Below are 14,246 nucleotides of genomic sequence, written 5' to 3' on the forward strand. Positions count from 1 at the left end.
GCCCTGCGCTACCAAGAGTGACTATATCCTGCACATGCCTTGTTTGACTCTTGCCTTTGGTCTGGTTGGGACTTTTTCCTAATAAACTGTTATATTTCACATTCGCGATTGAATCCTCCTTTTGTACCCGTGAGAGAACGATCTGACCTACCTATGGATTCAGCGAATGCCTCGGATCTACGGGACTTTTTGTCTAACAACAACGCATGCATGGATCGTCAAGAGGAACAGATGTTAGCTACGGGTCGAGCTGTGCAAGCCTTGGTAGCGCAGGTGTCCGAGCTCACAACCCAATTCCAACAACTTGTAGTGGGTCGCGAGGCGGCACGCATGTTAGCCAATCTACGGCAGGAAAACAGACCCGTCTCGGATTATTCCATTGAGTTCCGGACACTGGCAGCTGAGTGCAAGTGGAACGAGGAGGCGCAGTGGGACATGTTCCTGCATGGGTTGGCTGACCGGATTCAGAAGGAGATTTTTACGATGGCATTACCCACTGATCTTGATGGACTCATCGAATTAGCTCTTCGGGTAGATGCCCGTCTACATCAACGTGATCAGCGAGGACGCCGCCAGCTGGCGTCGGAACTTCCTGAGTATCCCACTACCAGTTCCTGTAATACGGTCAGTCACACCTCGGATTATGAACCCATGCAGGTGGGAAGAGCTCGGCTTTCCCGGGAGGAGAGAGACCATCGGAGAGCAAGGGGACTGTGTTTGTATTGCGGCGCTGCGGGTCACTTCCTGGCTGACTGTCAGGTAAAAGGCCAAGCCCGGCAGTAGAGCTGAGGTTACTGTCGGGTGGATTGTCCCTGGGAAAATCCTCGTCCTCAACTCTCCTCCTGGTAAGACTGCAATGGGCAGCCGGAATCCACAACTGCCAAGCCCGGCTGGATTCCGGGGCTGAAGGTAACTTTATGGACTACAACTTAGCACAACACCTTCAGATCCCCATTGTTCCTCTCACCCATATTATCTCTGTCAACGCACTCAACGGACAGGCTCTTCCTAGCATCACAACTCGGTGGGCACTTTTTTCCGGTCATTTTGACTTTTCTCTTTCCTACCGTCCGGGTCCAAGAACATCAAACCCGACGCCTTATCTCAAATATTTGATTTTTCCGAGCGCCCGTCTACTCCCGAGTGTATCATACCTGAGAACCTTCGTCCAGAGGTGCCGTCACACTTGGAGAAGAGCCCATGAGACTCTCCTTCAGGTGGGAGCGCGCACTAAGGCTCAGGCCGATTGCCACCGGTCGAAGCCTCCCGTCTACGTCATTGGTCAAAAAGTGTGGCTTTCTTCCAAGAATATTCCTCTCCGCCCCGTTTGTAATAAACTAGCCCCAAAATTTATTGGCCCATTTACTGTCACTAAGATTCTTAGCCCAGTGGGTTTTTCATTCACCCATTAATCCGCCAGCCCCGGTTCCCCCCCCACCGCGCCTCGTAGATGGGGAACCAATTTATTCGGTCAACCGTATTCTGGACTCGAGACGGAGGGGACATGGATTTCAGTACTTGGTGGACTGGGAAGGTTACGGTCCAGAGGAGAGAAGTCTCTCTTTTTGGATTACAAAGAAAGAGTCCAAAAAAGTTTGGTATTATTCTCCACTTAATCTGGAAGATTCTGTGTGACAGGCATGTAAAGCGACCAACCACAACCACAGTGCTATTTAGGGGCCTGAACCTGAAACTTACCACAATAATAGACAAGTGTGTGCAGGGACTAGTTCAAACAATGGTGCAGTAGTCAATGCAAAAGTTTCAAAGTGCGTCACGCAAAACCAAAACCCTAAGCAACTGTCAATGCTTTGTCACTACGGGATGGTCTGTTTGCTTGTCATCTGAGGCTCATCCTATTGCCTGTAGCTGCTTAATAGTTCATACCAACCTAATCAGACACATTTACACATCTCAATTTGCTAAACGGAACCCAACTTGATTTTATTAGTTCACTCTTTTAGAGATAAACCTAAACCTTTCTCATAAATCGCAAGTCTAAAAGAACAGAGTGGAAGAAAACAAGGGGTAAAAAAATGTGAGTATGTGAGAGCGAGGGTCCAGGAGCAGACTGTGGGAGTGTGTATACTGCCAGCGTGATTTTGGCTCTTTTTCCTGGTCAGCTGATGTGGAGGGCGGGTGCTGATTGGTGCGTCCAGCTGTGCACAGCTGCAGCTGATCTGTGTGAGACAATGTTGTCAGTGTTTCCTGTGCTCCACTTCTCCAGAAAGAGAGAGAGAGTGTGTGTGTGTGTGTGTGTGTGTGTGTGTGTGTGTGGTTTTGGAAGACACTCACTGGATGTTAGTGGATCTGCAGAGGCAGACCTGGCCAGGCAGACAGATACAGCTGGGGACAGAATGAGATGACGATGAGAGGGCACACACTTACTGGACTTAATCAACAGTTTAAGTCTTTTTCTGATCTTAGACCTTAAAAAGTAATTGTATCGCTTTTGATGACCCCAAATTAGTCCTAGCTGTGAACCATTTAAAATAAGCTAGCGTTCACTTTAAGAAGTGGTTCTCCGGAGGATACAGCTTCAGGTTGGAATCCCCTGAAGCTCTATGCCGGTTTGGGATCTTCAGGCATGGGCTGTACCAACAGTCTACTCCACTCCATAATGAGAAGAAACCATTCACGCATCTTTTCTCACCAGCAGGAACAACTTCTCTTGGAAATCACTGCACCGGAAGAGGGGATGGTCACCAGCGAACCCGTTATCATCATGGTAACCAGAGCTTCTTACCTCCCAACCTTTGATAAAAAGCAGCAATTACTGAAAACTTCCAGAATTCTAAAACATTTCAAAACTGCAGTTTTTGGAATTAGAATGGAATTTGCATGCTAAGTTCTTCACTCTCAAAATTTCACTATAACTCTGACATAGAACACTCATTGATTTAATGGAATTTAGTTTTATGTTTAGTTTTATATATAGAATCTTTTTTTGTTTTTTCAGTAGTTTAGTTTAGTTTTTTTTTTTTTTTTTGATTGGACATATGTATTCAACCTTTTTTTGCATACATAAAGTCATGGAAAGTGATGTATACCATATAGCAGAGCTCAGCTGCCTGATTTGTAACTATATCCTAGCCCAGCTCTGTATATAAGGTTGGACTTCCTAAGTTTAAGATGCTGAGGCCTGTTCTTTGTATGTGGACAACTGCATTTAAATAGATGTGTCATCATGAGCTCAAATCTGCTTAGGATCAAGTTTATTGAACATAAACAGGATGAACAGTGATACTGGACATCTGCTCCAGTCACTGTGCCATTCCTACAAGAGCACCAATGAGAGTTTTACATTATTTTATATATTTAATTTGATAAAGCAATGTTTTAAAGAAGAATCTGAATCTTGCATGCATTGCAAAATTTGCACAGCATGTCATTATACATTTTACATGTCTATGTATAACACATAAAACCTGTGCTAAAACACAAAAGCAAGAATAAAACATGGTGAAATGGAAAAAATGAAGCACAATTTATTCTAATTTTACTTTCTACCATCTTTCTTCTTTTTTGTCCGCTTTTCTGATATAAAGTCCAGAAATGCTGCATAACCTTCTCTCATTACTTGGTTAACTGGTAATGAGTTATGTGATTTACAATAGTTTTATATAGTAGCTATATATTAAGTGTCAGCAACAAATCACAGTAGTTCTGTGTTTTTTAGTATTATTATATGTACTTTTTACACTTTATTTGAAGGTGTCCTTGTAATTATACATTTAAGTACTGAGTAATATTAATTAACTACATGTACTATATGGTTAGGTTAGGATGAGGGCTTGGGTTAAGGTTAGTTGCATGTAATTATCCATAATTTATTGTTATTAATATAGTAAGAACATGTAACGTGTAACAAGCACAACATAAATAATTATGATTCATTGAAAAAGTAGCTAACACTTTATCTAAGACAGCTCAGTCCAGATGTTCCAAACCTAATGATCCAAAGTGGAATTAACTTTATTATGTTAACAGACTGGTGACTGATAAGTTATATTGTCTCTGATGTATTAAGTGCAGAATGAAGAACAGGGATCTGTGATGTGTTTTTCATTGATTAAAGATGGGTTGTTTAACAATGGAAACAAGGGCAGTTTTGTAAAATACAACGAGAATATAGTGCATTCCACATTATATTGTTTCATGTATCTGTCCATCTAGTGAAGATCTAGTCTTGTGTGTGCATGAGAGGTTTAGAAAAGAGCTGGAGTGGGGTTTGATCCAGCATGCAGACCTGTTTCTGACAGACAGAGAGCGGAAGAAGTAGTGCAGCAGGCACACCCATGGGAACTGAAACTCCTGGAAAAATGCTGGGATCTTTGGGAAAAACCGAGCAACAGCTGTGCTTATGTTCTGTAGGGACTGAGAGACACGAGAGAGCGAGGCAAAGAAAGTGACTTATGCTGTGTTTCATTTATTATGTTTAAGTTTATATGGCTCATTCTCAGTCTAATGAGTAGGAATACATGTCAACTGCTGCAGTGATTTTCCATGTAGGTCAACAGAAAAAGAAAACAGCTCTGCATCTGGAGTTACTTATGCCTTCATTCATTTCATTCGTTTTGCTTTTTTCTCCTTTTACTCTGTTCTTATAAGAGGGCGTTTAGAAAAAAAAAAGATTTACGTTTCAGCCACAGAACTGCAAATATACATTCAAGATGACTGATTGTTTTCTTTGACACTGCAAAGGTTTAAAAAGTCTAAAAATATAACTTTTTGTCATATTTTCATCATGCTAAATTCTTAAAGTGTTGAGTGTTGAGTGTTGCTCTTCAAAATCCCTCACAGGTGCTCAAGAGTGTTAATGGTTGGATGAAATGATTGTCCACTGAAGGTTTTGGGAGAATGTATATTGTCATTGGGATGTAAAAAAAATGCCCAGCAATGCAGGGAATGAGGAGAGGGTAGCATCTTCTGTTTCAGGTTTTTCTGTTACATCACATAGTGGTGTATGAATTCATGACAGCATTGATAAAGCACTCATACATCCCTATAGAAGAGCTTTACTACCACTTACCTTCAGTGTGGGAACCAGGCACTTCTCACTGTACTCCTCCTCTAGCAACACCATAACATTTCAGATGATTTACTTCATCTCATGAGACCAGAGTATGGATTCTATAATTTGAATGAGCTGAACGAGTCTATATTTTGTAAATATGGACCTTGTAAAAGGTTAAAAGAGTTTACTGTGCTTTGGCTACAGTAGGTACTAGTTCCTGTGACAACAGCCGCATTTCACTTCTGCACGTTGCATCTTATTGTGTGAGATGAAACAGTCACTCTTTTCATAGATTTTGCTGCCTATGAGACTTGATTGGTATTTCTCCTGCTCTTTTTCTAACAAAAATCACTCTCACAAAATGAAAGCTTAACACGAAGGTCAGATTGTGCTATGAAATAAGTCTCCTTACAATTTTCCCCCAAGTGCTTCTATTACTTCTAAAACGTATTTTCCTGAATAATTTTGACATGCTTCTTTGATAACTGATCAATCAGGCTTTCTCGAATATCATATCTCCAAAGAACCATATTATGTCTTTTAAGTAAAGAGTAATTGCTGAATTTGTCTTCAGCAATTATATATAGTTTTAGCATGTTAATTGATATGATAATTTTAATATCCTGTATAATGCTTACTGCAGAGCAAGCACTACTGCCAATAGATACACAGCCATGCTGCTATAAGCTTATATGTATGCTGTTTCCTGAATAGCATACATAAATCCCATATTGGATCTAGACAGGTGGAGCTGGGGGAGGTGGAGGGTTTCAGAAGTGCTCTGATGTCCACTTACAGCCAACACTGAACCAGGCTATTTAAATGTTGAGTAAACAATATCAATGGTTACAGTATCAGTGGAGGCCAGGCAGTATGTGGGCTGGGGGAAAGCATGTTAATTTGGATTGTGTAAAATGCCAAATTTCAATTTTTCCCATTTCCTGTAGCTAGAATTATACGGTCTCCCCTGGCCCCACAAATCACACTACTTCCACACATACCCTATGATCGACCACCATCAGCCGCATGTAGGACACCCAACCATTGTGGTGTCTGTCTGGCAGCTTGACTGATCCTATCAGTAAGCTATGCATGTGTGTAAGTGCACACAGCCGATACAGTCACATTTAATGTGTCAATTATGGTTCAAAGTGGAAAAAAAATGAACATGCAGACAGAGAGAGTTGACAGACAGCGAAAGTTGTGTGTGTATTTAGGCCATGCCCTACTGAAGAAAAAGCATGTGAGAGTGGTGTTAATGGTCTAAATGAACATGGGTTGACATGAAAAAGTATCAATTTTACCATTTAAGTAAGGAAGTGAAGTCTGCTGTGTTTCACTGACACAGCTAACACTGTGACTATCAGCTCTGCGTAAAATAAAGAAGACTAAAGGCACGGTTCATGCACGAAAGCAATGCTGTAAGAAAGAACAGACCTCTTAAAGATCATTATTTTGTGTATTTGGTGTAACAGAATATGTTGACATGCTTTAATGTTCAAAAAACACATTATTTTTCAAATACTGTACATTATTGTAGGTCCTCTATGCCCCGCCTCTCTCAAACGCTTCGTTTTCTACAAAGTCCCTCCTTCCGACAAGCGCAGTCTGCTCTGATTGGCCAGCTGACCCAGTGCATTGTGATTGGCCGAGCACCTCAAGCACTCGTCGGAAATGTAACGCCCCTTACCATAATCGCGAGCTTCATCTTTCAAAATAAATGTAAAGACAGAGCCCAAAAGGGGAACAGTCGCGTGACAGACACAGTGATGAAGCTGGTATGTGTTTGTGATGTGACCCCCTCTCTCTCTCGCGCTCTGTCTCTCTCTCGCTCTCTCTCGCGCTCTCTCTCATATGACCCCTTTAAGTAGGCCTTAAGCTGCAGATATGATTCCCTTAAGTAAACCTAAAAAAATTGCTGAAAAGTTCAGAGCCTCATAATGTATGGCTTATGTGTTAATTATTTGTGTTACATGGCTCTCTGAAATGCTTGATTCTGATTGGTCAGTCGCGAAGGTCAAGTCTCTAGTCTCTAAAAGAACAACTAGTACCATCTTGCATCTCACTTATGGACTGTATTGAAAATGAAATCAGAGAGTATTAATAGTACTGTAATATTGTAGTGTTGATCTTGTTGCCTGTTGTAAGTGACACACAATAATCACATGCATGTGATCAGCCTCACTGTGCAAACATCACTCAGTGGATGCAGAAGATATGAAACAATTACTGTTTTTCTTTTCTCACCATAAATTTATTGACATGCCATGGCAAAACCATTGGACATTAAAAAAAAATAATATATATATATATATATATATATATCCTTTCGCAATTTATCATCTTCAGTGTCTTGGCATAATATTGATCAAGTTTGGTGAAGTATTTTAAAGTTAACTGCATGCACTTTTCACAAAGTCTTACAAAAAAAGTGGACTTCCTGTTGGGCGGAGCTAATGAATTTCAGGGTAAATGGCTTAAAGTATTACCTAACTTTGCCACCTGTTTGTGCATTGTACATTGAAACACTGTCAATACATTTTGAAATGCCTATAATCTCAAAGTGGCCAAATATTGGCTTTTTCATAGACCGCAGATGTGATGATGTAATTTTGTAGGCCATCCCGTAAGTGAGCATCACCGTGGTTCCCTCGACAAAAACCCAATAGGACTTTTCCGTTGGTTTTTGGGTTATTGCCGGAAAAAAAGCTCTGTGGCCAACAAAATTGCATCATTCTAACACAAATTTGGTTATGATGATGAAATTTAAAACCTAAATACAATCGACAGAAGTAAAAAGCTAAACGTAGACTATAACCAAACTATTAAGCAACTGTTCCAGTCTTTATTTAAGAGACATTTTCCCTGTAAGTTTAAGTTAGAATAGTTTTTAAGCGCACGATGAGGCCTTTAAAGCGTGTGAGTAGATCTGTTCGATGTGATGATGTTTAAACTCTTTGACAACCTCTGTAGTCTCATTTAACTGATTTTTTAAGACAAATAAAAGCTTTAAAACACAAGGGGGCATTACTGATGTATTTTATGACAGAGAATAAATTGTGACGATATCTTGAGCTTGTGTTCACCAAGACCTTATGTCAGGCATTTAACCAAAACCCCACTGACTTTGGGATGAGGGAACTGGAAGTGGTAAAATGCAGCTTGTTTCTGGGTTTTGGCTTACAAAAATGCATCATCCCTGCATCACTCTATTGGCCAGCCAACAATATACAGCATCAGTCTCTCTACTCTACACACTAAAATACACGCAGCTTTCATTACACTGATTGTAAGGGACTGTCGTAGAATATTACAACTACTTCCATCTACTCTCTGATATATAAAAATACATCTGGACTCAAATAAACCCTGGCAGTGTAAGTGAGCCAAAATGCAGATGTAAAAAAAAAAAAAGCTGTGTTTATGGCTGTCATGGTCGCTCTCCATCTGTCTCTGCTGCTGAAGTCACATGTCACTGCAGGTCTACTTCCCCCCGACCACGTGCTCCGTCTGACAGGTTTCACTTGCTCTCAGGAAAGTTCTGCTTCTCTCGCTAAAGTCGACTCTCCGTGGCCTCTGCATATCAGTGCGTGCGTGCGAACCCATGCATAATTATGAGTTTTACGAGTAAAATCACTTTTCGGAAGAAGATAAAAAGCAGACGGGTGCGGGCGGACTGCAATCGAGTGAGCTGTGTATGTATTTCATCTTTCTGAATGTAATATCTAAACATCTCTGCTTTGTGTTTGCACTCCCATCAGTCTGATGCATTTTGAAGTTATTGAACGTTTGTTAACTTAATTCAACATCTGATGCTCTCGTACAGTTTAGACTTGATACATGTGTTTGTTGATTTCAAATTTGCTTTTAAGAAATGTCTGTCCTCTGGCAGTTCCCTTTATTTCTTATATAAAACATGTGAATGCTGTTGGTTCTTCTTTTAGTCAGTGTTTGAACTGAACTGAGGATAATTGGTGAATTATGGATGAGCCTTGTGATGATTGTTTCTTTCACATTCATGCCGTTGGCTGATGGACAATAATATTTGTTGCCATGGAGAAAGACTTTCCTCTGTTATGTTACTAGTAGTGATTGTTTCTTGTTCTCCAAAGCCTGACTGTATGGAGGATAATATTTTCTTGATGATGATGAGATTATGAGATTATTTTTGTGGATATCGTTCCTAAGCAACCATTAGCCACTTTCATCCTGAGGTGTGCACACAAATCTGACTAATTTAATAAATTAATTAATAAGTTATTATATACTCTGATATTAGTGTCACAATCTAAATATACTGTAAAAATAAAGTGTCAATTTAATTAAATGTAGTTAATTCCAGTGGAGATAATACTGGTAATTATCAGTTTATATGTTCTTATAAATTTCATACAATGATATATTGAAATAAAATTTCCCATGAATGTTGAAAACAAATTTTTGCATCACAAGAATCTCTTTTTTTCATTAATAAAAAGGGGGTAAATGTATAACATAGTAAACCACGGTAACATTCTTTTGCACATTCGTTCATTAATGAGAAGTTACTGATCTGATATTATATGGTTTTAGGTAAAAACAAACAAAAAATGTATTTTTTTATAAGCTTACATTTCGACCCGGGAATGCAAAAGGTGTATACTTAAAAAAAAAAAATATATATATATATATATATATATATAGGCATATATATAGGCATATATATTGTTTATTTATTTAAAATGAACATTTTGTTATAATGCAGTCAAAATATTTAGACTAGTTGGTTATTAATTAGGGAATTACTGATTTTTACCATATCAACTGGATGACTAAACTATTTTAAATTATGTTTTACTTTTCTTACTATAGATGTATATGACAAATTTTGTGTAAACTGACTCACAGAACAGGTTTAAAAATGTAGGTTTTATATATAATTCAAGATGAAAAATATCATAGACGTTGATAGGTTCATGGACATCTTGAGATTAGAGTTCTGTTATTGCACATGTGTCAGACTGCGTTGTCAGTGGTGTCAATATGCTGTTCGTTTTCTCCTGTTTAAAGCTGATGTAGTAGCTGAAGGCGCTGATATTAGCGTTAGATCTGTGACACAGGAAGCTGTTGTCAGTGTCTAATGTGTGTATGCTGGTTTATTTGGGAAAATGACTAATGTCTCAGTGTTCGGTTGCGTCTCCTCCACATGATCTCCCTGCATTTTTTGCTGTTCTGTGGGAACATTTAGAATCAATTCATAGCAGATTTACTTGCCTTCATCAATGAGAAAGGACAGCAGTGGTCTGTAGGCCCTGCAGGGTTTGTGTACTGATCCACTGTTTCCTCCATTGTTTTTCAAAATGACGTAATGTACTCAGTTACTAACGTAACCTCGGTTCCCTGAGATACGGGAACGAGTACTACGTCTGCTAAGACGCTATGGGGAAAACTCCTTTTTCTCCGATGACTGAAGCCTTTTCAATAACACAGTGTAACTGCACGGCCATTGGTTCGTGCAGTGAATTAAAAACAAACCAATGGCTCGGCAGCGGCGCTGCACGAGTCTATGGCAACGAAGCCCGCCAGAGCCTGCCAGAATGGGCGGGGTCATCTGGCTATATAACCGGGCATTTTGCCATAAGATCCGCAGGTTACTTCGACTGAAGCGCCGACTGAGTCGTGCACAACACAGTACTCGTTCCCGTATCTCAGGGAACCGAGGTTACGTTAGTAACGAATACTTCACTCGTACTGCATCTGCTAAGACGCTATGGGGTACCAGTACAATCCCGCCATGCTATGCTAGAGGAACAACTAATACTTGAACTTGCCTTAAGCACCAAAAAGGGCCCAGAGGGACCAAGTATTTTGGTACAGGAGGCAATAGGGCCAAACTCTTAGAGGTCGGTCCGGCCTTGAGTAACATATTGTGATTAATAATATAGTAATTATTATTAAGAAAATAATATGCAATGTTGCTTGGTGATTTTGCTTTGGAATCTTCAGAAAACTAGATTTTTCTCTAAATCAGATCTGATGAATCTATCGCCTTCAAAGTCATTTTTTGTCTGATTCTGACAAGTCATACATCATTTAGAAGGTATTTTAATGGAGAATGTGAAAATAAAAATGCGAAAATTTGCTCATTCTGACTCATTTTGCCAGCATGGGTCACGTATAAATTTATAAGCCCATACCATGTACAGAATCCCTAATAGGTCAGGGATTATTATTTTTTGTTGGTCATTTTATTTTAAGTTCCAATTCTTGCTATTAACAAACCATTAACTACGACTTTTGCCTCAAACTCCTAATTAGCTGCTTATTAATAGTTAGTAAGGTAGTTGGTAATTTTAGGTATTGGGTAGGATTAGGGATGTAGAAGATGATCATGCAAAATATGTGCTTTATAGGTACTAATAAACAGACAATATATTAATAATAAGCATGCTTATAAACAACTAGTTAATAGTGAGAATTGGCCCCCAAGTGTTACCATTTTTGGTAACTCTTTAGAATAGGGAACGTCTCAGGTTACTTGTGTAACCATGGTTCCCTGAGTAGGGAACGAGACACTGCGTCCTCTAGGGGTCGCTATGGGGAACGCCTAGCTGCTTATTAATAATTAGTTAGGTAGTTTAGGTATTGGGTAGGATTAGGGATGTAGAATAAGGCATTCATATGAGCTTATTTAGTACTAATAAATGGCTAATATTATAGTAATATGCATGCTAATAAGCAACTAGTTAAGAGACCCTAAAATAAAGTGTTACCACATTTTTCTTTCTTGCTTTTTTGTGATCACAATTTTTTTAACAAAAGTTGTTTGCTCATTGTCACAACCTAATTTTCTCATGACCTCGACATAACAGGTTTTTTCTCATGTTCGCGACTTAATTTTAATTAAACTTGACATAAAAGTTGTTTCTGTGATGTCCAATCTATTATCTATCAGCAACACTAACTGTAAACTAACCAAATGAAATAATAAAATACACAAGTATGTCTGTTTCTGAATAAATAAAGGGTAACACTTTAGTATAGGGACCAATTCTCACTATTAACTAGTTGTTTATTAGCATGCCTATTATTAACATATTGGCTGTTTATTAATACTTATAAAGCACATATTCTACATCTCTAATCCTACCCAATACCTAAACTTAACAATACCTTACTAACTATTAATAAGCAGCAGATTAGGAGTTTATTGAGGCCAGTTAATGGTTTGTTAATAGCAAGAATTGGACCTTAAAATAAAGGGTGACCAAATAAAGCAGTAATGATCATGGGAAATCATGAGACTTCATGAGAGTTTTGGTCAGAAGCTGTCCTAGCCAGAAGTAAAAATCATAAACATGTGATTTACTGTAATATAATTTTATTTCAAATGCATGAGGAGTTACTTTATGTTTCTGGGCGTTAGCATCACAGAGGACCTCTCCTGGTCCTGGCAAAGCACAACAATGCCTCTGCTTTCTGAGAAGACTATGGCTGCCCTCGACTAAGCATTTTTCTGGTCGACTAGTAGTCGTTCATTCGAAGCATAAGTCGACTAATCGCACATTTATTAATAAACCATTTAAATCATTATAATGAGCCTTTAATTGCCTACATAGCTTAATAAGCGCTCAAATACATGCATAAAGCTTGCCACAGCGCACCGGCAGAAGTAATGATTATGAATGTGTCAGGGAAAAACGGTATGGAGGCTGCATTAACATTTTAATAATTTGATAAACTAGTGCTTTCTTTGTTTTCGGTTTAAGAGATGAAGTCGGCGACACCGACTCGTCATCTCCGCAGTAGTGGACGTGCCTGTATGCCTCTTTCATACGGATACATAATCTGAGAATATTTGTTTTCCATTTGAATTGATTCATTTGAAAGTAGACATTTCACTCTCTCTATATATACTTTTAATGTCTGTAAGGCAAAGATATACACGGAGTTTCGCACTCAAGTTCACAGAGACCGAGACGGCAGAAAGCGCATCATGTTTGCTTTCATTATTTTACTAAAGCGCAGTAATGTGAGTGCATACAAATTAACGTAGAGTCTTCACAGATTTGAAAGATGTAGTACTCTTACCTGTATGAGCAAAAATGAGGGAGTATTTTAAGAGCAAGTGAGCGCACCGGCGCCTCCATCTGTCCTGCAGTGAGCGCTACTGTTCAGCTTCACACTCCACACAGACACTTCAATAGCACACATTTCTCTAGGATAAAATTAGATTTGAGTGGCATTTGTAAAGTTGCTAATACTTACATATTTCAGATGATAAGCCATATTTGAGGTCGATGAATGACAGGCGAGCGTTTGGATGTCCTGCCCGATATACTGTATTACCATAGACTAACCGTTAACGATCTGTCCGTCACGGACTGTGTGACTTCACCAGTGGATTTTTTTTTTCTGCGACTAATAACATTTTGGTTGACTAAACCTCTTCTTGTCGACTATTACGGGGCAGCCCTAGAGAAGACTAAGGAGAGCTAACCTTCCTCAAAAGTGGTTGGTCATTTTTCACAGGTGCGCTATGAAGAGCATCTTATCGGCACGACAGTCTGGTACCAAAGCTGCCAAAAAAAGCCCTTCAGCAGGTTGTAAAAACAGCACAGGGTATTGTTGGCACTGAACTGCCATCTCTTGAACAGTTTCACACGACTCACTGTATGAGAAGTGCCAAAAGCATCAATAAGGACTTCACTCATAACTAGTTTAAGATCCTCCCATCAGGCAGGTTCTTTAAATCAATTCATAGATGCACAAATATACTGAAAAATAACTTTTCCCAAACTCTATAAACCTGCTGAGTTATCTCCTAATTCTGAGTTTACTTCTCATTTAACACGTACAATATGCTATGTTAGTGACGTGCAATATATTGTTTACTACTATGTGCAATAATAATCCTTGCTGGTTACTTTAACACTTAGCACTGTATATGGCATTTCGTCATGTCGAGATCACAAGAAAATTAGTTTGTGATAATGAGAAAACAACTTTTATTAAGTTGATATTATGTGAAAATTAGGTTGTGATCACAAAAATGTAAGAAAGAAAGAAAAATAACCATATCCCAAGGCCTCTTAGAGCTTCTGTAACAATGAGATCTGACGTTTATACATTTTTTCATTTTTTTATTGTTTATTGTCCTTATAAAAAAAAAAAATATATATATATATATATACACACACACACACACACACACACACACACACATATATATATATATATATATATATCA

At 38.9% G+C, this 14,246-nt stretch overlaps 1 protein-coding gene across 1 annotated transcript in view; it reads left to right on the forward strand.

Moving 5' to 3' along the window:
- The first annotated feature begins 2,390 nt into the window (after positions 1–2,390).
- Positions 2,391–14,246, forward strand: part of LOC107703008 (dedicator of cytokinesis protein 10-like) — an 89,274-nt gene continuing 77,418 nt past the window's right edge. The window contains 1 exon segment of the mRNA XM_016505496.1: positions 2,391–2,728. Within this exon segment, the coding sequence (XP_016360982.1) occupies positions 2,588–2,728 (141 nt within the window). The 5' untranslated portion in view covers positions 2,391–2,587.

The sequence above is a fragment of the Sinocyclocheilus anshuiensis genome, unplaced genomic scaffold, assembly GCF_001515605.1.
Source record: "Sinocyclocheilus anshuiensis isolate Anshui unplaced genomic scaffold, SAMN03320099.WGS_v1.1 scaffold482, whole genome shotgun sequence".
Lineage (NCBI taxonomy): Eukaryota > Metazoa > Chordata > Actinopteri > Cypriniformes > Cyprinidae > Sinocyclocheilus > Sinocyclocheilus anshuiensis.